This window comes from Mustela putorius, unplaced genomic scaffold (genome assembly GCF_011764305.1).
Source record: "Mustela putorius furo isolate JIRA1106 unplaced genomic scaffold, ASM1176430v1.1 tig00000196_pilon_pilon_pilon, whole genome shotgun sequence".
Classification (NCBI taxonomy): Eukaryota; Metazoa; Chordata; class Mammalia; order Carnivora; family Mustelidae; genus Mustela; species Mustela putorius.
The window spans coordinates 12797450-12821514 of NW_025421310.1; the positions used below are offsets into that span (position 1 = coordinate 12797450).

General features: G+C 57.2%; 2 protein-coding genes across 7 annotated transcripts in view; one reads left to right on the plus strand and one right to left on the minus strand.

Moving 5' to 3' along the window:
• LOC101672499 (fukutin related protein) lies at positions 1 to 8364 on the minus strand. Of its 4 annotated transcripts, none has more exons than XM_045077137.1 (3): positions 8315 to 8364; positions 6648 to 6705; positions 1 to 2620 (listed from the first exon to the last, which is right to left on the minus strand). In XM_045077137.1, exon 3 carries the CDS (start codon positions 2579 to 2581, stop codon positions 1094 to 1096), a length of 1488 nt encoding a protein of 495 aa, XP_044933072.1. In that variant the 5' UTR covers positions 2582 to 2620; positions 6648 to 6705; positions 8315 to 8364; the 3' UTR covers positions 1 to 1093. The 4 variants fall into 4 exon arrangements, with proteins under 4 accessions (XP_044933072.1, XP_044933073.1, XP_044933074.1 ...); XM_045077138.1 differs by having other exon boundaries at positions 6648 to 6774; positions 8315 to 8332; XM_045077139.1 differs by lacking the exon at positions 8315 to 8364 and adding an exon at positions 7517 to 7813.
• Positions 7937 to 24065, plus strand: part of STRN4 (striatin 4) — a 25325-nt gene continuing 9196 nt past the window's right edge. The window contains exons 1-7 of one of the 3 annotated variants that reach the window (XM_045077136.1): positions 8128 to 8261; positions 15107 to 15224; positions 16058 to 16161; positions 16699 to 16772; positions 17808 to 17886; positions 19658 to 19855; positions 21878 to 22019. In XM_045077136.1, the coding sequence (XP_044933071.1) occupies positions 15216 to 15224; positions 16058 to 16161; positions 16699 to 16772; positions 17808 to 17886; positions 19658 to 19855; positions 21878 to 22019 (606 nt within the window). In that variant the 5' untranslated portion in view covers positions 8128 to 8261; positions 15107 to 15215. Of the gene's footprint in view, positions 8262 to 15106; positions 15225 to 16057; positions 16162 to 16698; positions 16773 to 17807; positions 17887 to 19657; positions 19856 to 21877; positions 22020 to 24065 lie in introns of all 3 variants that reach the window. The other 2 variants (XM_045077134.1, XM_045077135.1) reach the window with 2 other exon arrangements.

The window sequence follows — 24065 nt, forward strand, 5'->3', positions numbered from 1 at the left end:
TACTTGCTCAAATGGCATTTAATCTTGGGTGCATGAGCATAGGAGGAAGGCCACCATGGCTTCACCAGCTAAGGGATGCAGACTCCTGGGGACCCCCCTCTTATGTAGCATAACTAGAGAGGGGGCACAGCAGCCAAATTCAGTGTGCGCTCCAGCCTGACCGCTGGGGTTCAAGTCCCTGGTCTGTTGCTTTCTAAGCTGTCTGACCTTGGGCGACTCTGCCATTCTGGTCTCAGTGTGGCCTCAGAGGGTTGAGGTGAGAGATGGAGCAGTCTCTCCGCATCCAGCACTGAGAAGGATGCCGCGCACACCATATGAGCTGAGTAACTCGAGCTCTGATTGCTGTTCATCCCGCCGCGCAAGTGGGCTACCAGGTGCGGAGCGCTGAAACGGGAGGTAACGCAGTTAATGTGGAGTGGCTCTGGCATCCAGAGCTTGGTTACCCACTGCGGCAGGTCAAGGCTGAACCCGTTTCCTCCTCTGCAAGATGTGGTTAAGAGCAGCATGCAATTCACAGGGCGCTCGCAGGAGGCCAGGAGGTCACATTCTGGAAGAAGGGAGACAGTCATCCTGTCCCGCCAGATACAGGGGATTGGAGAGACCAAAAGGTTCAAGTTAGGGAAGCTCCGGGAAGGGTAGTTGTTAGGTGCTTGACTGGGCCTTGGACCCCAGACTAGGACAGAGGCGCCCTCTCGTGGCGGAATCAGCTCCAGCAACCAAGCGTCCTGTGGGCTTTTGGGACGCTGCGAGGACACTCCCTGAATCCTGGAGAAACTGGACACTCACCCGGCCCGCCTAATTAGGAAGTGGCAGAGCTGGGGTTATAATCGCGGCAGTCCGGGCGCAGAACGTACACATTTTCCTCTTTACAAAACTGTCTGTGCTCCAAATAAACCCAAGCTCTCGGAAATCTTGGTCGGGGCATGTCTTCCAAGTGTAGGACGGTGCTGGGCCTTGCCCCGCAGCTCCGCATCCCCGACCCGCCCACCAAATGCCAGCAGCACCATAGCCAAGGCCAGGTCCCCCCCAGCCCCCACTCCCCACTCCCCGGCCCGAGTTTTCTCCAGACCCCCCCGGGGCGGACGTAGGAACTTCAGCCACTTCCTGCCAAACGCAGGAGGGACGGGTTGGGGTACTCTGGGTTCTCGATGACCCCGGGGCCGAACTTGAGCTCCAGGAAGCGACGGTAGTTGTTAGGTGCTTGCGCCACGAAGCCAGCAAAGGACAGGGGCACGAGAGGCTGCAGGAAGTGTTCAGGGAACTCGACATCTTGCCGGTGATCCAGCCATGTGTCCTTGGTCATGACTCCATTGCGGGGGTAGAAGGGCCAAAGGTCCACGTGCAGATGGTTGCTCTCACTGTACTGCACACGGAAGAAGTCGCCCTCTACGGCCTTCTCCCACACGAAGCCACGCTCGTCCACCACGGAGCCCGCCTCAGCCCCCCGCAGCTGCTCGCAGTTGCCCACGTCCTCCAGGTAGATGCCCAGGTCCACATCGTAGTCCCACGGGATGATGTCCCCGTGGCGGGCGGCCCCGAGCAGCGAGCCGCCCTCCAGCCAGTACCGCACACCGGCCGCCTCCAGCACGCCCACCACATAGCGGGCGGTCTCCCGCAGAGCGCGCAGGCAGCACGGGGGCGTCCAGCGCTCCTCATAGAGGTAGGCCGGTGTGTCACCCACCACCGTCCCGAAGCAGCGCGGGGTTTCCTTGCTGCAACCGAACCACTCGAGGCGCCCGCCCTCCCCGCTTACCAGGCGGATGCCCAGCGAGCGCAGCAGTGCTGCCCGCCGCGCGCGCCCCTCGCGCTCTGCCTTCCAGCGCGCGTGGGCCGTGGCCAGGGGTGGCTGGCGCGCCACGCCGAACGGCAGGTCGAGTAGCTGCACCGCCCAGCCCCGCAAGGCCGTCTGCAGGAAGAGGCCGGTGCCCAGCGGCCGGGCCAGAGGAGCCGACAGGTTGAAGAGGTCGCGGGCGCGCAGGAGCACCACCGCGTCTCCGTCCAGGGCGTCACAGCGGGGCGCGGAGGGCGCGGGGCCGTAGCGGGCAGTCCACTCCCGCAGGCTGACGTTCAGGGCCAGGCACCGGGCAGGGTTTGCTGAGGCGACAGGGGCGGCCACCAGGCGTGCCCCTCCTGCCCGGAGCACCTCCACCATGCGCTCCAGTTGACCCGGAGCCTCAGCCCTCGCCCCGTCAGGCACGAGGGCCACGAACTCGGTGGTCACGTAGGTCTCGGGGCGCGAGGCCGCGGCGGGCCGGTCCAGGGCCGGCTGGAGCAGCGCCAGGCGAACGTTGGGAACCCGGGGAAGGGCCAGGGGCGGGTAGGGGAGTGTGTCCGCGGCCACCACCACGGGCTGGGCGGCGTCTTGTTGCAAGAAGGAGTCCACCAGCTCAGGCACCGCGTTGTCAAAGGCCTCGAACTCCCGCACCAGGATGGTGACACGGGGGCCGGCAGCCACTCCACGGCGGGGACTCCGGGCCCGGGAGTTCCTGGGCTGGTGCTGCAGCCATGAGACATAGAAGAGGACCAGGAGGTTGAGGGTGATGGCGGCTGCCAGGGCAGCCTGGCAGCGGGTGAGACGCATGGGGCCAAAGTCGGGCCCTAGCTGGGCTTCCGGGGCATCCTGGGGAGGGGGGAACGAAAGGGGAGGCTGGAGGCGGTTGCCAGAAGCCTCCTACCCCTCAACACCCCCATCGCTAGTGCTGCCCTTCTATCCCAGCTCTTTCTCTATTTGGTTTCAGCTCTGACTTCCCCTCCTCCAGGAAGCGCTCTCCGACCTTCCATCCAACCCCTCTGGGGTCCCTCAGCTCCTTGGCTTCTCCCACCCCAGCCCACCACTCTGTGCTATTACTGCGTGGGAACAGGTCTGTATCCTCCCACTGGGCAGGTTCTGAGCTTGTTTCAGTCACTGCTGGGTCCCTAGTTCCCCCCCCAGCACAGAGCCTGGTGCTTAGCAAGGTTTTTACCAAATGATTCGCCCTCCCTCCTTCCTTGTTCAACTGCATCTAATCTTTATCCTTTTCTTTGGCAACTTCTCATTCAGGTTTGGATTCAGTTACAAATGTCCCACTCCATTTCCAGGCCCCGCACCTTCTGCTCCACCATTCCCTCCTCCAGGAAGCCCCCCCCTCCCCCATCTGTCTCTCCTGTCCTCTCACACTCTGGCTGGGGTGGGGGTGGGTGGGTGGGGGGAGGGGAGGAACGAAGATGCTGGCCTCAGCATTGGCCCACCAAGCCCCTCCCCCACTGTCCTCTTTTCACTTCCTCAAACCCTGGACCATCTGGCTGTCTCCTTCCCACTGGTCAGCCAGGTCGTTTTGGTTTTGCAAGAGAAGCTAGAAGTGTTTTCTTAAATCACAACTATCCCAATTTTTAATCTTGACCACTAATTAAAAAAACAAAAAACAAGGCAATTTTATCATGTGTTAACTAACTAGAATTGAACTAAAAACCTGAAATTAAAAAATATAAATACTTTGAATGCCACATCCTATCAAATAAGAAATTAAAAGATAAAAATAAAATAATGATTTTTTTTTTTAAGCCTCTTCTGATAAGCGACTGTGGACCGGAGGACACACCCCGGCCCTGAATTCACCTGCTGCACTCCTAAGCAACCTCCAGAGGGCGCTGTCTCCCAGTTCCCCAACGCAACGCCAAGCTCCCGCTGGTCTCCAGCACAGGAGGTGTTGGGCTCTGAGCAAATACTCAAAAGTTTCTCCATGAAGGATTTCCGGAGGGTTCTACTCCTCCAATAAAGGGGGACATCAGAGACCCAGCCAATCTCGCCTTCAATCCTGGTCCACCCAGATCCCTGCTCAGCCTCCCCTGGTCTCCCGACCAAGTCGGCTGCTCATGGTAGCCAGAGGGATCTTCATAAAGCACAAACCTGACCTCTCCTTCCCTGCTCAGCACCTGCCATGGCTACCCAGTACCCTGAGGAAAAAGTTTCAGTTTCTTATAACATCCCACCAGGCCTGGGAGGACCCTGGGTCTCTTGCTGGTGCACCAGTCCAGTTCCACCTCCTGCCATGTGCCAAACTCGGCCTAAGCCACCTTGGACTTTTCCTCCCACAGATGCCTTTGTATATTCTGTTCTTTCTGCTTAGAAGATGCTCTTCTCGAACACCCCTTCTCCCCATGCCTCTTTTCCCCTGCAGAACTCCTGCCTCCGCTTTTAGGCCTCAGCTCTGATGCCTCCTCCTGCAGGAAGCCCTCCCTGAACCCCAAGCTGGGCGATAATCTTGAAGGCTCTGGGCTCCCCATCCCAGCTCTGCGCATTCTGCTGGGAACCATCCAGTGATGGGTGTGTCTGCTCCACGAGACTGAGACCTGGGAGGGTAAAGCCAGGGCTTCTTCAGTCATCTCTGTGTTCCCGGCACACAGGTGGGCACTGAAAGTGCACTTGATGGAAAACTGATCCCCCAGGTCAGGGTTCTCAGAGTCTATAAGGCCTCAGGCTCCTGAAGCCAAATTGTACTGTGGCTCAAGGCCCCGGGTCTTCCTGCCTCCTCTCTCCCCTCTCTTTCCTACCAGGAATGCCCTCCTCCCCCTCTTCACCCATCCCAGGCCTGCCTGCCCTCCTGTGACCCAGCTCGGTTGGCATTTAAGAATCTGAGTTGCACTTTAAGAGCAACTTCTTAATCTTTAAAACCTTGGAATCACCATCTGGACCTTAGATTGATTCTTCCTTCCTTCAGTTTTTCCCTCTCTGTGGAACTCCTACAATACTCCTGGCACTGTTCTAGGCATTGGGGACCCAGCAGCAGACACACAGCACACAGCAACAGACAACAACCCTGACCTCACATTACTGTGCAGGCAGGCGGGCATGGCGGGGGTGATGGGGGGAACCTTTGGAATCATAGAATCTTCAAGGTCTTAAAAACCTTAGACTCTTAGAGCTTATGTACGCAGAAGCCCCGGAGAGACCACTGATGGTTCTAGAATCTTCTAAAGACTCTGTAGAGACCCTTTTCCTTCTCTGCCCTCATTCCCCTATCTCCCCACGGCTGTTCCCCACTTGGCACCCAGAGGGATCGTGTGAAAACTCAAATTAGATTCTGTCCTGCACCTGCTCGAACCTTCTGTGGCTTACAACTCAAAGGAAAAGCCAAAGTCTTCACCCGGGCCCATAAGGCCCCATGTGGTCCCAGTCTCTCCCACTGTCAGCTCCAGCCATGCTGGCCAAACACTAGTCTTCAAATTCTCCCAGGGCACAGCAGCCAAAGCACTGGCGATGCCCTCTGTCTGGACGCTGTCCCCAAGGCATCTGCATGGATCCTCCCTCGTGACCCTTGCATCTCTGCTCTGATGTTACCTGTCCAGGAAGCCCTTTCTTTGGCTACTCTCTTTCAAAACCTATCTCCCTATCATCCACGTATTTCCTGTGCCTCATCCCTGCGTTTTTCTCCCCTAGTTGTTAGCTCGTAGATTTGACTTACTCTTTTGTTGCCTGCTGTGCGCTCAGGGCACAGCTCAGTGCCCAGCACGCACTAGGTGCTCAATAAATGTGTGTGGCACAAACGACTGACTCTGGGTGTTCAGATGGGGAAACTGTAGCTCAGGGACAGAAAGGATGGAGGGAAAACCCCGGTCTCTACCTCCCAGGCCCTGGTGCTCGGCATGTTCCATCTGACTGCCTCTGGGCCACGAGGAGCCCGGCAGGACAGAGGACAGAAATCAGGGCCTCGGAGACCAGTGGGTGTGGCAGCCAGACCAGCAGGGCAGGGGACCAGAGAAGAAAGAGCAAGGAATCACCTAGTACCCTGACGCGGTTGGTCTTGGCTTCCCCAACTATAAGGGCTCAAAACTCCTTTATCGAGGCAAAGGGTTTTAAACGATGGTTCTGAAGGTCTGAATGTCTGTGTTTCTCTGAATCGCAGTATGATGATAGTATCAACAATTCTAGCTGCTCACCATAGGGCCAGATCCTTTTCTAAGCACTTAAATTACCTTGTTTCGTTTTTATGTTCTGATTACATTTAAAAAATGAGGACAAAGCAGCACAGAGAAGTGAAGGCACTCATTCAAGGTCACACAGCTGGGAAATGGTGGACTCAGGATTTGACCCACAACCCTGGCTCCAGAGTCATGTTTTCAACCAGGAAGCTCTGCTCTCTCTTAGGTCCACTCAAGACTGCCTAGCTTACTGTCCACCTTCACTGAGCATTCTGCAGCCCCAACCTGACAGGTGTTTTTCAAAGCTGAATATGGCAAATTACTGAATTAATTCACCCATTAACTCAACAGACAAGATACCTAGTGAGGACTCTCTGCGCCAGACCGTGTTCTGGGAACAGGGAAAGATCGAAGCAGTCACTTGGCAGGCCCTCCAGAGATGGGAAGACAAAAACCACACACAGAACTTACAGATGGGTCAGGAAACCGGCAGGGGGTATGAGAGAGAAAAGGTGGTCCAGGGAGGAGAGGACAGTCAAGCTGAGACTTTGTCTCTCCATTCCCCAGAAAACAATGTAAGTAGACTCAGGTTCCCTTTTGGCCTAGGTTCACCTGGCCTGAGCTCTGCTCTGGACTGAGCCTCGGCTGCCCCATCTGTGGAATGGGAATGTGACAGGCAAAGAAAATGAGTGATACGGGGGGAAGGGCAGTTTCCACAGCAGCATTGGTGACACTCAGGAACTTCTTACCTCCTAGGTTGCTGCGGGAGCTCGGGGTGGGCGGCTCCAGCCCAGTTCAGCTGCACTGCTGAGGGAACGAGAACCAGAAAACCCCAAATCAGCCAATTTTGCATAGCAGAGTACGATTTCACCTTGTCTGCAAAAGTGGCAATGAGAAGGTCAGAGAATCCTTTCTCTTTGAAGTTCCATGAGCTCGGGCCCCACCTGGGGTATCTCAGGAATGGGTGGGAAGGATGTCAGTTATCCCAGCAGCCTAAAACCATCCCTTCTTATATATGTGCCCAGAAAGGTGGGGTTAGAAGTGACCAAAGCCATTACTGTAAAAACCCCTTCCCTAGACCCACTCCATCCTGAGACACAATCTTAAAATTGTCCCCTATCTTCGTGGGCCTGGTTTTTAGGGACCCGGGAAAGGCCGGGAAAGGGCACTATCCTTGTATGTCCCTGGTTACCATAGCAACCAGGGGTTGGCCTTGCCTGTTTCTACCTCCTGGTCCAGGCCCTGTAACCATAGCAACGGCTCCTCAGCAGAGCATCTTCTCTAAATAAAAACACCTGGTTGGCTTGGTCCATGGACCTCCCACGATGAGAAAGGTGGGGGAATGGTTACCATGGTAATGCCAGCTGGGTGGCTAGGAGGAGGGGTTGGGAAAGAGATGTTCTCTCAGCAATCAGTGTCCTTGGGGCTGGGGTCCTTTCTACCTGAGTGCTAGGTGAGGTTGCCATAGTAACCAGATGAAGGTTGGGGCAGAAGGACCACGAGGGACTTAAGTTACCTTAGCAACCTCCTCCTGGTGCAGGGACAGGAGAGGTTTGGGGCTCCATAACCACAAAGAGGGAGGGTTCCAGGCTGGGAAAGGGTTACCCTGACTACCGACCTGGGCCAGGAAACGGGAGAGGATGGGGCCGTTGCTGAGACCACCCCTGGTGGTCGCCCTTTCTCTCGGAGGAACAGTGTCAAGGAGAGTGACATTTGGGTCTGGAGGGAGTTAGTATTTTTCTTTGGGGCGAAGCAGGAAGAGGGGCAGAAAGCGGCTCCTCCCAAAGTCCCGCTCTTCCCAGGCGCGACCCCAGCGCTCCGCCTGGGTCTCGGTTAGCCCTCCTCGGGGCGCGTGTCTCCGCCCCGCCCCTTCCCGCCCACCCGCAGGCGCGCGCGCGCTTTTGGGGTCGACCCGGGTGGGCGAGGCGCGCGCACGGCCTCGTTCCCATCATCCGCCCCCCCCCGGCCCCCGCCGAGCGCGCGCGCGGGCGGTGCGGGGCGGTGTGTGGGGGGGGTGCCGTTGGTACGGCCGCGCAGGCGCGCGAGGCACAGCGGGCGCGCGGGCCGGCCCCGGGGCCTCCATGATGGAGGAGCGAGCGGCAGCCGCGGTCGCCGCCGCCGCCTCCTCCTGCCGCCCGCTGGGCTCCGGCGCGGGCCCCGGCCCGACGGGGGCGGCCCCGCCCGCTGCCCCTGCCCCGGGGCCCGGCCCGGCTGGTAAGGGAGGTGGCGGCGGAGGCAGCCCCGGGCCTACGGCGGGGCCTGAGCCCCTGAGCCTGCCCGGGATCCTGCACTTTATCCAGCACGAGTGGGCGCGCTTCGAAGCGGAGAAGGCACGCTGGGAGGCCGAGCGCGCCGAGTTGCAGGTGAGCGCCGCCCCGGGACCCCCGACCCCCCGCCCGGCCCGGCCCGGCCTCACCCGCCGCCGCCGCCGCCGCCATCTTGGAGCAATGGCCGCCGGGACGGCCGGGGGGGCGGGAGGGGACCGCGACCGGCCCGGAGACGGAGTGAGGGGCCGTCCGAGGGGGGTCCTGAGGGCACCCGGCGGCTGGAGGTGGGAGGAAGACCCCGGGGCTGGAGAGTCCGACCGGGGCCGGCCGAGAGGAGGGGCGCAGGGGAGCGGAACCGGCTAGGAGCTGGAGTGGGAGTGAGCGGACCGGCAGACGGGTTCCCTGGAGAGGACCTCGGGCCCTGAAGGGAGCCCAGGAGAACTCAGCAGAGAGTGGTGGGAGGACTCGGGGTGGGGGGGCTCTTGTTGGGAGTGAGCAAAAGCCTGAAAGGTACCGCTGGCCTCCCAACCCCGTCCCAGACCAGGTGAGGGTTGGAGGTGGAACCTGATGGGCTTCGGGTGGGAGAGGGGGGGCGTCGGGGAAACTTGGGAGCCGCCGAGAGCGAGAGTGAGTCGAGCGGGGAACTGGCCTGAGTGGAGAGAGGAAGTCAGGGAGCCTGGGACCGGGTGTGTTTCGGAGCGTTTGGACGGGGTAAGGAGGTGGGGGGGATTGAAAGATGGCTGTTATATGAGGACTCGGGATGAGAAGAGGGCGGGGGCGGGTTCCCAGGAGGAAGATGTATGCCCTCTCCTCTAAGAGGAAACTTTGGGGAGGCCGGCATGTGTGGCTATCGGGTGTAGGGTGGGGTGTCCCGGGGGTGGAAGCGTGGACAGGGCCAGGACTTGCTCTAGGAGCCTGTATGGAAGAGCTGCAGAGCCGAAACTGCAGTTTGGGGGGTGTGGAGGAGTGGTGCGGAGGGGGTGGGGGGGCAGGCTATGGTCTTGAGATGGGAGGTGTTTAGAGGATGTCAGGTGGAGAACCCTGTAGTGCTGTGGCGTCCAACATGGAGATAAAGGGACCTGGGACAGGAGGACTTGGAGGGATGTTCCTGGAGGGTGGCAGGGAGAGGGTTTTGCGGAGCAGGCAAACAGCATTGAAGAAGCATTTCAGAAGGATTCTGGGAGGAGAATGTGTTTGTGGAAGTTTCTGGGAAAGGACCCCATGGTTTGTGGAGTAGCGTGGGAGAGGAGTGTGCCCTGGGATGATGTTTATTAGAGCCTGAGGAGTTGGGCTGGGTTTGGGCTTGGTTTCGTGACCTTGAGAAGTGTGGGTCTGTTTGCCGAGTGTCTGGAGGATGGGGCATCAGAGCTGGGAGGATTTGAGGGGATCCATGGATGGGCCATCAGGACTGAGGGTTCCTGAGCTGGGATATAATTAGCAGAAGCCAGTATCTACTTTTAGCAGCCCAGTTTTCCCCTTCTGGTTCATGGTTTCCTGTCCAGTTGATATGGGGACCCCATATAAAGAACTGATTAGAGTTTTGTCCACAGGATGAATGAAGAGAGCATTCTACATTTCTCCCCCCTCCAAAAATAGGGATCTTAGCTGTGTAGTAGATGAGAGTTGGCTTTGAGGTGGGAGAGGAATCCTTACATAAGCACCCCTCACTTTTGTGTTCAACTCTGTTTCTGGCGCTCTTTCCCAGCATCCATCTCGCTTGATCCCAGGACCCCATTATGGAGACCGGGCAGGTGTCCTTGCCCTCACTCAGCAGTAACGCTGGCAGCTGCTGTTCGTTTGGACACAAAGGAGGTGCCAGGCACTGTGTGTAGCACTTTAGATACATGGTATCATTTCATTCTTGCAACATTCTGGGAGCGAGGTGGTCCTCTTCCTTGTCCCTGTCCCTTGTTTTTTTTTTTTTTTTTTTTAAGATTTTATTTATTTGACAGAGAATGATACAAGTAGGCAGAGAGGCAGGCAGAGAGAGAGGGGGGAAGCAGGTTCCCTGCTGAGCAGAGAGCCCGATGCGGGGCTTGATCCCAGGACCCTGAGACCATGACCTGAGCCGAAGGCAGAACTCAAAGAGTCCGAGAGGAAAGGGAGGCTCTGAGGGAGAGTCAGGCTGGGACTGAGCTAGGATCCCAGCCTGTGAGCGGCAGGGCTGGTCTGTGGGCTTTTAGAAGCCCATTCTCTGTACCTCCTTACTGCCCAGTGCAGACGAGGAACATGTAGCCTGGTGGCCTCCTCAGGATCATGTAAGCAGTCGTCAGCAAAACTGGGATGGAATCCTGGGTCTCTGGGATTTCACACCAGTGCCCCCTACAGCACTCACCGTACCACCTTGTTGTCCTTGAGATTGAAAAGAGAAGAGCTGTGTGTTTTTGCCCTCACCCAGTGGCTCTTCTTGGAGTTAAAGAGGAGCTTGCGGAGAGTGCCTGCTTAGGCTCTCCCGGTCTCGGCTGCAGCATCACTTACTGTGTACTGCTGTTTCCTTTTGTCCTGTCACATTAGTAAGAACACAGAGGTCTCACAGGTGTGTGTGTGTGTGTGTCTGTGTGTCTGTGTCTTTATGTATATATGAGTGAAAAGAGAAAGCCACCCCTCCGTCCTTTTTCTGCTCATCTCTGCAACCGTTCCTGCTAGAAAAGGGGTTCAGCTCTGTGTGTGTAAAACATGAGGTCACATACAAATCATGTTGCAACTTCTTTCACATACCTGTGTCTTGGCGTTCCTTTCCTGTCGGCACCGAGAGCTTTCGTACTATTTTTTTTTTTTAAGATTTTATTTATTTATCAGAGAGAGAGGGAGAACAAGCGAGCACAGGCAGACAGAGTGGCAGCAGAGGCAGAGGGAGAAGCAGGCTCCCTGCCGAGCAAGGAGCCCGATGTGGGATTCGATCCCAGGACGCTGGGATCATGACCTGAGCCGAAGGCAGCTGCTTAACCAACTGAGCCACCCAGGTGTCCCGCTTTTGTACTATTTTGATAACTATACTCCCCTGGATGTTTATACCGCAGCTCCCTTGGTTGACCCTTGGTGACAGACTTTAAGCTTCTTTCCAGACTCCCCTCCCTGCCCCCCTCCACCCCTGTCAGAAATGGCTGCAGTGAACGTCTGTATATTCCCCTGTGAGTGTAAAGCGGCCTGGGGGGGCGGGAGGGTAGAACAGCTGTGCTCATGAAACGGAGGTCGGTGCAGGGTGCCCCCACGGTTCCACACACCCCCTTCCGGGGCACCTCATTTGACACACCTCTGTTTGAACACTCACCGCTTAACAGAGGTGTGACTCCTCTTGTGAGATCCTTGCAGGCTTGGCCCGTGTCAGACCTTTGCGAGGAACCCTGAATGTGTCTTCTCCAGATGGCTGAGTCCGGCTGCTCCTGGCACAGGACATGTTGCGCCGGTGGTGCGCTGGGTGAGGGCGTGGCGTGGCGTGGCAGGGAAGGCAGCCCCTCATGAGGTCCTGCCAGGAGGTACCCAGATATCAGAGCAAGGAGGTGGCTCAGATGCCATCGACAATAAGCAGGACTTTGTGGGATGGGAGATTCTGAGAAGCAGGCAGAGAGGTTTCTGCCCTTCAGAAGCTTTGAGGCTAACAGAGGCGGCTGGTCTGCACGAGAGCCTGCAGAGAACTGGGCACACTCGCACCCTAGGGGAGTAATTCGATTGTGTGGCTCTGCTTGAAGCCCCGTGATTATTTGGATGTAAGCATAAGATATTTTAATGAAAACGTAAATTAAGGTCATATATATTTCTGATTTCAAAGATATGCACGCTATACGTTTAAGGTAAAACAACACAGGATAAACATGAAAGGTCACGCGCAAACCCTATATAGTTTATAGATTGGAGGCCCTTTTGGGGAGGGGAGCTCCCCAAGGATGGGGGACCCTCTCAGGGGAATCTCAACTGGACATTCCTGGAGAAGCAGTGATGGGGGATGTAGGGAGCGAGGTGGGGGCAGAGCAGGTGTGGGGCCGGTCCCTCCCTTACTGCCAGCCTCCCCAGGGGCTCTGAGGGATTTGGGGGGCAGGAATCCCTGCCAGGAGCCGCTGGAGAAGGAGCGTAGGAGATACAGGGCTGGGTGGTCCCGAAGAGAAACACACAGGACTGGCGGCCAGGACGGAAGGGTCCACAGTAAGATAGGGAGAGGCATCCGTCTGCGCCTGGGAGGACTGAGACCCTTTGGGTCCTCGGGAAGCCTTTCCAGTGCTTCCTGGCTGTAGAGAGGGAGCAGCCGCAGGGAGGCCGCAGCTGCGTCTGGGCACAGTCCCCCCGGGGTGTGTGTGTTCTAACATTCTGGCCCCGGGGAGTGGTGGTGGGTGGATATGGTGGGTGGAGAACTTCCAGATCCTGGGCTTACCTGCCAGCCCACCATTGCACTCAGAGATGAGGCAGCGCCGGCTGCTGGCATTTTCGGAGGTAGGAGGAACTGGCCGCCAACACTTCCCCTCTCTGTGGGATTCCTCCCAGTTGGTTCACTTGAGCCACATGTTTCTGATTTTCATTTCTCCCTTTGCCAGGGGAGCTGGAAAGGGGACAACAGAGCAGAGCCGGCTGAGTCAGGTTCCCGCACCATAATTAGAAGGGAGATCGGGGCTTGCTGTGGTGATAGCAGGGAGATTAAGGGGCCAGGCCCAGCAAGTCTGAGGGCCTGGTGTGTTCCTGCCTTCTCTTTCTTCTCCCCACAGATTGAGTCACCTGTCTTATCAGTCCTGCCTCCTTATTACTGCAAATCCACTAACCCAGCCCCCCTTCCTGGTCTGGGCCACTGTCAGTTCTCCCTGGGATTTCCGGGACTGCCTCCTGGACTGGACTTTAGCAACCCCCCAGCCATCAGTTCTCGGCAGTATAGCTGCAATTGTCCCTGGAACATGCACTGACTACATCTCTCCTTTGCTTAAAACCTTTCCGCGGCTTCCCCTATGCTCTGAGGACAACTTTCAAACTCCTACTTGGTCTGTGGTCCTTTCTCGGTCCTTCTCGCCATACCTGGTGACGTATAGTGATCTGTTCATTATTTGTCCTACACCCCGAGAAGCCTCTCTGCCTTTCCTCGCTAACCCTGTTACACATTCTCATGTGGCTGTACTGGCCTTCTTAGCGTTCCGTAAGTCTGCCATGTAGCTCTTGTCTCTGTCCTCTGCCTGCAGCACATGCTACTCCCCTGGCCAACTTCTTCTTCTTTTTTTTTTTTTTTTTTAAGATTTTATTTATTTATTTATTTGGCAGAGAAGAGATCACAAGCAGGCAGGGGGGCCGGGGAAGCAGACTCCCTGCTGAGCAGAGAGCTTGATGCGGGGCTCGATCCTAGGACCCTGAGATCATGACCTGATCATGACCCGAAAATTCCAGCAACCTGAGCCAAAGGCAGAGGCTTAACCCACTGAGCCAGGCAGGTGCCCCTCCCTGGCCAACTTCTAACAGCCTTCAGGTCTTGGCTGAGCTGTGCTTCTTACCTCCAGGAGCAGGTTGGGTGTTCTCCTCCCATAATACCCTTTGTTCCCTCGCAGTGCCCAGTCACATGGTTTGTTGGTTGTGGATGCTCCTGCCTGTTTCCACACTGCACTGAGAGCTCTGAGGCCAGGAACCAGTCGTCTTCTCCGTGACTCTCCAGTGGCTCATGCGGGATCGGGCTGTCTAGGCAGTCACCAGTGCGGGATGTTGAATGAACGTGGGTGTTCAGCAGGTTGTTCCGGTGCTTGGGAAGTACAGGGCTCACTATGGAAGCCCCAGAGGGTAGCGAGGACAGTGAGGAGGTAGAAACTTGGGGCTTCTGTTTGGTGATTGACCTTTTCTTCTCCACCTCTACCCCCACCTTCTAAAGGGACTGGACAGGGTGGCTTTGGGTGAGTGAGATGATACACAAGGGACAGAAAATCAGACTGCTAAGGTGGTGACCACATGTGAGTCTGCCTGTCTGGCCTTAGGTATTTATGCGTGTATGTGTTGATTTAAAGTGTAGAGAGAAAACGGTGTTCAGAAGGGGGAAAAAGTCCATTCCCACAAAGGACAGATTGGGCCCCTCCCCCACCCCAACGCCATACCTGGTGACATATAATGATCTGTTCATTATTTGTCCTACACCCCTCTCTGGAAAATGCAGTCTGTCCTGAGTGCTGTATCCTCTGTCTGCACCTGTACCTGATACAGAGCTGGGGCTTAGTAAATATTGGTGTTGTAAGTGAATGGGTGCATGATACTTTTGTCTTACATTGAGGCAGGGATGCTCCTTTTTATTTTCTGGAAGGAAGCTCACGTTGCACTTATGCCTGTAGGCTACGTCCCTGGAAGTGGATCTGTCAGGGCAAAGGGAGTGTGTGTTTAATATTTCTATAGATGTGACGGAACTGCCCTCCAGGAAGGGTGCATCGATGTATGACCCCCACCAGAGGTATGTGAGTGCCCGTTTCCCGAGTTCCCGGCCAGAGGCAGGCATTAATTAGCACGTGCTCAGTTCTCAGCCAACCGAGGGAGAGATCTGGTCCCTAGAGCAGGGCCGAGGCCATAGGAGGCTTGTAGGCACAGAGCTGTGCCACGCTCCCAAGTCTACAGGGGAGGTAGGTCCTCTGGGCCCTTCGAGCCTCAAGGAGAGGGAGAGAGTGCAGGTGTGCATCTGAGAGGCTGCGGAAAACTTGCAGTCCTGGAGCCGGGCTCTGAAAATGGGCACGGCCTGGAAAAGGGGTCTGTGGCCAGACCCGGGGCTTCTGGTAGAGTTACCGAAGTTCGCCAGTGAGCATGTGGTATTTGGGGATTGGCTCCAGGAAGATGCAGCTGCCTGTGGGGGCAGGAGGCCTGCCTGCCACGGACATCTCTGCTGGATGGGGCTTGGGTCTTAAAAGAACTGGGCCTGTTTCAGTGTTGTGGAAGAACAGACAGGGAGAAGAAACATGCGGAGAGGTAGGAGCTGGCATTTATTAGCCCTTCTTCTGTGCTAGGCCTCGGACTGAGAAGAACTTAACACATGAGGGGCAGGCACTCTCGTGAGCCCCATTTTCTAGAAGGGGAAATGGAGGCTCAGAGAAGGCCGATGACCTGCCTCAGATCATGCAGCAAGTAAGTGGCCGAGCCCGGCCTGGAGCTCAGGCTGTCCCAGCCTGTAACAGTGGAGCACTTGGGGAGAAGCCAGGGTTGAGCCCTGCTCTCAGGGCTTTGGCACAGGACTTCTGGAACATGGTCAGGGGCCAGGATCCTGCCTCGAAGGCCGTTGGCCCAGTGTCTCCAAAAGACCTGTTGATGGACCAGAGCAGACTGGGGTAGCCCATGCCAGCAGACGGTGTGAAGTGGTTGGCAGGGGCCCTGGGTCATGTCTGTGGCATGTCTTGCTCACCCTGGGCAGACTCCAGTGGGACGCTTGGTCCCCGCGGTGGGGGTTGGGTGGTAAAGCTTTTGCATTGGAGCGGGAGCTGAGCTGAGCCACCCACTCTTGTCCCTAAGCTCCCGAAGTAGCTTCCTACGCCTCCCAGAGACAGATGCTCTGGTAGAAATAGTGAGACACCACCTCCACCAGCAACCTAGGGGACAGCACCTGCCTCGGGGTGGGGGAGAAGGAGCCTGGAGCTCTTCGTGCCTCCATCCCCCACTTTCATCCCCTATCTGACTTCTCCCCAAAAGGCAGGGTCCAAGTTACCCATTTTAATGTCAAGGGTTAAGGACTCCTCCTCAGCTCTTTCATGGTGGGTCACATGGCAGGGGACTCTGGAAACAGATCCAGCATGCCCTGTCGCTGCTCCATTGAACCCTGGCTCAGGGTGTTCACGCCTGAAGAAGTGGCCGCTGCATGTCATTGTGGGGGTGGGGGCTGGAGCTGATTGTCCTTGCGTGAGCGAGGGACACGCGTCAGTGAGCTTGAGCCCTGCTGTCTTCCTGTTCCCTTCTGTCCCCCCCAGGCTCAGGTGGCTTTCCTCCAGGGAGAACGGAAAGGGCAAGAGAATCTCAAGACGGACCTGGTGCGGCGGATCAAGATGTTGGAATACGCGCTGAAGCAGGAAAGGTGAGCCCTGCCACCCCAGGTCAGTCCCAGGCAGGAGGCTCCGGAGGCCGCCTGCAGTGCCTTCCAGCCTGGGGAGGTTTGGAAACCGGCGTTCCGTTCCCCGTCACCCAGTACTCTGTGGTTCTAGCACAGGGGAACAGAACAAGACACGGTAGATGGAGTTCAGGATCGGCACTAGTAACAACATTCATAGCATTGATGGCCCCACGGAAGACTCATTGCCTCACTGACCCCTCCCAGTCCCCTCATGGGGACAGGGGAAGCTTCCAGAGGGGGAGGACTTCTTCTGGGACTTATGGAGCTGGGGTCGCACCCCAGACTGCCAGACTTCGAAGAGTGGGTTCTGCATAATGCTGTGTGTGGTGCGTCTACCACCACGGTGGCTTCCTAAAGGTGGGGGTTGGGGGGTGGGGGTCGGCTCATCTTTAGCGGTCAGGGAGCGGACTGTGGGAGGCCCTGGGATCTGGGACCCCTGATTTGAGGGCTGGCCCTGTCTATTCCTCTGCGTCTGTCATCATTAATCATCTGCTCTTCTAGGGCCAAATACCATAAATTGAAGTTTGGGACGGACCTGAACCCAGGGGAGAAGAAATCAGAACCGGCAGAACAAGGTGCCCACCCCCAGACCTGCCCATCTGGCCCACCCCACCAGACCAAGCTCAGTGTGGTGGCGCCGTGCCAAGTTGGGCCACCTCTTTGTACTGTGCTCCACAGAATGCAGTCTTGACCTGGGAGCTGGGGAGGGCGTGAACTTCACTCTCAGTGCCCCCTGCATGGGCTGCTCTGTAGGGCCCCTGAGTGGGGAGGGGGCTAGATAGTGATGAAGAAGGCCAGTCCTGTCTGCTGTCCCTCTGACACAGATGGACACTGTCCCTAACATTCTAAGCTCCTTGTTCATCAACAAGTGGGTAGAGCAGGTGTTCCAGGTAGAGGGACACGTGTACAGAAGCGTGGCAACAGGAAAGAGGGTGGTGTGTTAGGGGATGGGGAGTTACTGGGTGTGGCTGGAACACGGTGCAGGACAGTGGAGGTGAGGGACTGGCGACCCATCAAGGCCTTCAGGGCTGGGTTAACAGGGATGTTGTTCTTCATATCAGACCCCTCCCACCAGGATGGGAGTCCCGCGAGGGCAGGGCTCTTTGTAGCTCAGGCACCCAGCCAGGTGCCTGGTAAATGCCCAGTAAGTAGCTCATGACTAAAATGAACAGATGATCTCATTTAATCCTCGCAAGAATCCTAAATGCTAGGTGCTGCTGTTATTAACTGTTCTTCTCGGAAGGGGAAGCTGAGGCTCAGAGAGGTAAACCACCTTGCTCAAGGTCACACAGCTGGTGAGCGGCAGAGCCTGTCTCGAAGCATAGAGTCCGCTCTGCCTGCGCTCTCAGAACGGGGCCAGCTCCCCGTGTGGCAGAGTAACATAAGCTGGTGGGATCTGAAGGAAGGCTGGGGGGTGGTTTGGGGAATGACTTCAGGAGAGTAGAGGGCGTGGAGGGGTGAGGGTAGGTTTCACATGCCCTCAGGAAGGGACTCGGCAGGACGTGTGACAGTGACTGAGGAGGAGGGTTTGAAGGGGAGGAAGGTGAAGGAGGTGATGGGTACCCAGCGCTCCCCGAAGACAGCTTGCCTCCTTTGTCTCCACTCTGCAGTCTCCAATGGCCCTGTGGAGTCGGTCACCCTGGAGAACAGCCCGCTGGTGTGGAAGGAGGGGCGGCAGCTTCTCCGACAGTGAGTGTGCAGGACAGGGGTGCTGGGGTGGGGCAGGGAGAGGGACGTGTTTGGCTGGAGATAAGCCTGAAGACTCTGCAGCCCTTCCTGTCCCCCCTCGGGGTGGGACTGTGGACTGTCAGGACCCCTGTTGGTCACACTGTGGGTGGAGCCCAGCCTGGGAGGGAGGGCACACTTGCTACAGGAGGCAGGGTGGGGGCTGGGGGGTGGGGGGGCTCTCTACTCTTGGGAAGTGACCCCAGATATCACTCACTTTAAAAAAAAAAAAAGGTGTTACGTTTTACTATTAAAGAGATCCATGTGTTTTAGAGAATGCAAGAGTTATTGGGAAACACAAAGAAAATCACTCATAATTCCACCACCCAAGGAATCTCATGCCCCTGTAAACATTTTGGCGACTCTGGGGGGGCTGTGTGTGTGTTTTATAAAAGCAGGTGCGTGTTTCTCTGTGTCTTCTACTGCCTTGTTTTCTCAAAGTGCTGTGGACGTCCTTCCACATAATTTAGTTAGGTTGCATCATCGTAAGAGCTATGGGGTCGTCTGTCCCATGGATGACCGTCACCTTCCATAGCCAGTCACTGCTCAGACATCATCCCATTGAAGATGCTTCCATAGCATGACAAGCACCAGGAAGGTTGTTTGTCCCTATCCCCGCTTTCCCTAAGCCAAGTGTCCGGAAGCTTGCTAGCTGACGGTGTGTGCCAGCCTTAACGATGGAACGGTTCTATAGGCAGCACTTGCCGGGGTGCCTGTTACTGCTGCGTACGTGCATTGATGCCTGGTGGAAATTCCCACGCGGCAGTATTCCCCCCAACACAGAAAGGCAGGGAGGGCGTGTGCTGGCAGGAGATGACACAGCTGGTAAGTGAGGGGGTCTGAGATGTGACCTCGGGCACTTGGCCCTCAGAGCCCAAGCTCTTCACCACCGTGTTCCCCTGCCTCTCCTCGGCCCCAGGCAGGCACACGGGGTGACACAGCAGGTGAGGGCAGGTGTGCTCCAGCCTGTGAGAGGTGGGTTCAGGGGTCCCAAAGGGACCAGGTCATGGTAAATGTAAAAGGCTTCTGAAGGGCCGGATATCCATAATTAATTTTTTTTCCCTGTTTGTAACTTTTAGACCTGTCCCAGCTAGCTTTCATTGTTTGAAATTGTGAAAGTAATAAATGCTCATTTGTAGAAGCGAGTAGAGTGAACTGTAAAGGTCGCTCTTACGTCTCTAATCCCTTATTCCAAAGGTCCAAGGTCACTGCTGGTGCACCGAGTATGTATCTTTCCAGGCCTCATGGGGGGCACGTTTCAAATATGTGTTTGCGTGTGGCCTGTACTTGTACACACGTTAACTCGTTTTTTTTAATTTTTTTTTAGTTTTTTAAACAAACATGAATTGTGTGGCTCTCATAACTTAGGATTTTTGTTAAGCTGCTTATTGTGGCCATCTTGGCCCTGTGCCTCTGTTATTTTCTGCTTCGTGTCCCCATCAGTCATTTGCGGCCACAGTCGTCCGCAGTGGGCATGTAGCGTGGCTCCTGTGTCTTGGCTTTTCCGTACGGCATCCCCACTAGCATCTGTGTGACCGCATTGTGCCTGTATGTAAAGGTTTACCCTGGAAATAGACTTGAAAGTGACGCATTGGGGCCTGGGGTGCTTATTTAAAACACAGGCATGTAGTCTTAAATTGCTTCTCCAAAAAGCCTGTCCCTGTTTGCCTCAGCCCCTATCTGATATAAAGAAACCAGGAGACACCCGAGCTGCCCTGGTTCTGTCTCCCTGCAGGTACCTGGAAGAGGTGGGCTACACGGACACCATCCTGGACATGCGCTCCAAACGCGTGCGCTCCCTTCTGGGCCGCTCGTTGGAGCTCAACGGGGCCGTGGAGCCCAGCGAAGGGGGGCCCAGGGCCACGCCAGGTCCTGGGGGGCTCAGCGGTGGGGAGTCACTGCTGGTGAAACAGATAGAAGAGCAGATCAAGAGGTGAGCGCTTGGTGCGTCCTGACAGGCCCGGTCCTCTGTTGCCCCTCCTCCTGGTGATGGTCAGTGTCATAAAGTCAGCAGTGCTCCCGGGTGCTGCGGTGGCCACTTCCTTCCTGAAGCGTACTGTGGGCTGGTTTGTTCCAGAGCCCTCAGTCCCTTCGCTGTGGGATCCTTGGATCCTGTTCTGGGTCCCCCTGCGTGTCCTCTCCCATGGCATCGTGTTCATGCCCATATCATGCCGCAGCTCATGCCCAGCCCAGCCCCCCTCCGGAGGCTTAGGCCTTACACTGCTTAGCACATGGAGTGTCTCAGCACATGGAGGTTGGCTCTGGGTAGTGCGCTGGGGTCCAGTGGGGAGCCAAAATGCATGGCCGCCGGCCCAGGGACTTTTCCTTGTTCCTTCTCTTTTCCGTAGTTGTTACTCGTCAAAACAAGTCATTTAACGATTGCTGATGTTCAGTGCTGCAGGGAAAGGTGGAAAGGAGGAAGGACAGGGACATGGGCAATGGTGAGGGGCATTCTTCATGGAGGTGACAGTGGGCCGAGAACCACAGGAAAGGGGAGAGGAGGCCACACAAGTATTAGAAGGAGAATATTCTAGGCAGAAGGAGTGATGATTGTTAGGGTTCTACTTGGCACATTTAGGAGCCCACAGCGAGTGAGCACATGGGGCTTGTGGTCTGTGGTGAGGTTGAAATCTCGGGAGTCAGATCAAATTGGGGCTGGAGCGGCCGCGATAGGCAGTTTGGAGTCTACGAGTTGTGGGAAGCCCGTGGTTTTGAGCAGGGGTGTGACACAGTCCGATGTGCTGGTTGGCTTGGAGAAGGAGGGTCCCTGGGGCCAGAGCGGGAGCCTCCTGTGTCTGCGAGACGTGGTGGATGTGAGTGGCGGAGGGCCTCTCCGCAGGTCTGCTTTTTAAAGAAATGGATGTGGGGGAAAGGAAGGAAGCGAGGGGGTGGCTCTGGGGTTTGGTCCAAGCAACAGGAGTGGCGTTGATTACAGTGGGGAGGGTGAGGGGTGGAAGGAATAGCAAGGGGCCTGTCGGGGGCAGGTGGTTTGTGGTGCTGGGTCACCCCCAGAACAAGTGATGAGCCGCCAGCCTGGAGCTCGACCGGGGGGCGTGGGGGGAGCGCTGCAGTCCGAACTCCCCTCCAGTTCACCAGTGTGCAGGTGGGATCTGAAAGCTGGAGGCATAGCACAGGAGGCTGAGTGGGCACAGCCAGGATTGGGGAGTGGGGGGCACCTGAGCATACGTGCTCCGCCAGGAGGCTGTGCGCACGGTGGCTGGGGAGGGAACACCGGAGAGATCTGTCCTCCGAGCAGTGACCGTGAGCAGTTGGCAAGAACCGTCTAGAGGACCGACCTAGTGGCAAGAAAGAGATGTTTCATTTATCTGAACTTCGAATTGCACCTGCGTTTCTACCCTGGACTCAGGTTTGTCAGATATGTCCTTTGCTAAGATTTGTCATACGGTTGGAGGCATTGGACAGTCGGCCAGAAGTGAAAACGGGAGGCCATCTGTCAGTTAGGAGGGGACAGGCTCATTGACGGCGAGGCTGGCAGTAGGGGCGCAAGCATTTGCGAAGTGACCAGTTCCTCTTTCCCGCCGGGCGTGTCTGCCACTTGTCTGACCTGCGCCGGGGTTTGCCCGGGCCGTGGGAAAGTGGGCTGTCGAGTCAGTGGTGCTTTCTCGGCTGCTCTCCTGACTCAGCACTGGCTCAGCACGTGCCCACGGATGCATGGTCAGGCCGGGGCTCGTGCTCCGGGCCTCAGAGCCCAGGAAGGAGGGGCCCGGTGTGGGGTCCGAGCGAGGGTGTTCTTGTTGGGGTGAGTGTGTGTCAGGAGGAGGCTGGGACCTGTGCCCCCTGTGTGATTGGGGTCCAGGCTCCTGTGGGGTCACAGTGGACTCAGCCCTCTTAAGAGTGGAGTCCAGGCTCTGGCCATGGCCCCTCGGCACCCTCCCATCTGAACTTTGTCACCTAGTGGGACTAATGCCCCCCTCTGCCCCCATGTCGTGGGCAGGAATGCGGCCAGCAAAGATGGCAAAGAGCGCATGAGTGGCTCGGTGCTGGAGCAGATCCCCTTCCTGCAGAACTGCGAGGACGAGGACAGCGACGAGGACGATGAGCTGGACGGCACACAGCACAGGAAGCCGCGCGTGAAGGTGCGCCCCCTCCCCTCTGCCCTCCGGGGGCACAGAGTTGCCCCTGAGGGTGCTCTCTGGGCTCCCTTCATGGCCCGGTCTGTGTGGCCTGACTCTGTACCTTCCCAGGGTCCCTGGCCCCTCTCGGCCAAGCCCCTGCCTCAATGCTGTGTCAGGGCCCGCCTGTCCCTCCCCACCCATCTTCTCCCGTCCTCTCTTCAGCTCACACGTTCCCCAGAGGCCTGGACCTTCCAGCCTGGGCTGGCCATGCGCTGCCCTCTCACAGCGTGCTCCCTTGGCCTAGCCTCATCACTGTTGCGTTGAGATATTGTTGGGGTGGCTGTAGCTCTCTGTCTTCTCCCTCAGTAGACCGCGAGCTCTGCCAGGCAGCGACTGGGGGGTTTCCTTGCTCTTCTCTCCCCAGCACCCAGAATGCATGTGGTGGGGCCCTGGGTTCAGTCTGGGGCCAGGATGGGGGTCCCATGGGGACTTTGTAGGCGCGAGTGTCCTGTCTGCTCTTGTGTCAGGACCTAAGCCCAGGGCCACCCTGCAGGGTAGAGTGCAGATCTAAGCGGCGTGGCTTCACGGTAATGGCTTCCACTGTGCTTCACCCCTGCTTCTCAGCTTCCCGAGCCACCGTGCTGCTGCTGTTCAGTGCCACTAGCCTGAGGCATGGCCTAGGCTGCTCTGGCCAATAAGTGTCAGTTTGGGCCTTGTGGGTCTAGCCCTGAGCCACCAGCAGCAACGTGGAGACAGAGGTCCAGTCCCTGGCTTGGCGGAGCTTGTGGCCAGCGGCATGCCCATGCAGGGACCCTGTGTGTGGCCTTCCCATCAGAACCCCTCCCTGCCTCCTTCCGCCTCACCATAGCACCCCTCCTCCAGGCAGCCCTCTCTGACCTCTCACCCAGACCACTCTGGGTCTACCCTGCCTGGTGCCCCATGGCTGTGTGGGACCAGCCTTGTCTCCAGTGTCCCCAGTGGCACAGGGTCCCGCCTGGTATGGGTGCTCAGGGAACACACAGAGCCAGCGTGCTAGAGCTGGGTTATGGGAAAGTCGGGATGGTGCTGAGTCTGGGCCTCTACCCCTGTTCCTGCTCCTTCCCACCCCTGTTGGGATTTTCACTCCTTTCTCAGTCCTTACCTCATCCTCATCTGGGAAGCCTGCCCGCTCCTCTCTGCTCCTCCCAGTGGAGATGATCGCTGGCTTTCCGTGCTCCCTTAGGCCTTTGACTGTCACCGTTCTTGTCCCGCCGGCCCAGTGGGGTGGCTTATTGTGCAGGGGTCCCAAGGCCCCCCAGGCCCCCTCTCACCCGCAGACCTGCAGTGATCAGGCAGATTCAAAAGGCCTGCGAGAGTGGCCGTTGGTCTGGCACTTTGGGCATGTGATTCTGTCTGAGCTGCAGTTTCGGAACCCTTGCCTCTGGGTTGTTAAAGATTTAATTAACATGAACTCATGCCCAGAAAGCCCTTTGCTATGCTGGGTCTGGCTGCACCGAGTGCTCAGGGATGGCAGCGTGAGCCGAGCCGGGCACAGCGGGCAGAACAGGGGTACTCAGGAACCCTGTCTTGTGGACCCGGGAGGACGCCTGTTACGCTGCCGTGCTCCTCTTGAGCCCGAAGCCCCCATTGCCTCTCCGGGCATGCTGGCTGAACCTGGACCCCGGCTCTTCCACGGGGAAGGAAGGGCAGGTCACTGTGTCCTGTCCCTCTCCCTCCTGTCCTCCCACAGAGGCTGGCCTCTGGATGCCTGAGCGGTTTTGACTGCAGTCCTGGCTTGGACTGCTGAGCCTGTGGGAGGGTGAGCCACGCCCTCGAGGAGCTTGTGGTCTGAGTGTGGCTGGTCCTGGGGGTGCCCGGGCCTCGGTCCAGTTAGGGAACGCTGAGGAGAGACAAGCTTCCCCTGAAGAGGCAGCGTTTGAGGCGGGGGTGGACAGAGCCCCAGTGTAGGGAGGGGGTATGTTCATAAGCCAACACTTGAAGCAGAAGTCAGCATTCGAAACTGTTAGTGAGAATTCTGGGGTTCCCTTAAGCCATTTTCTGCAGTCTCTGAGGTTCTGAGAACACAGC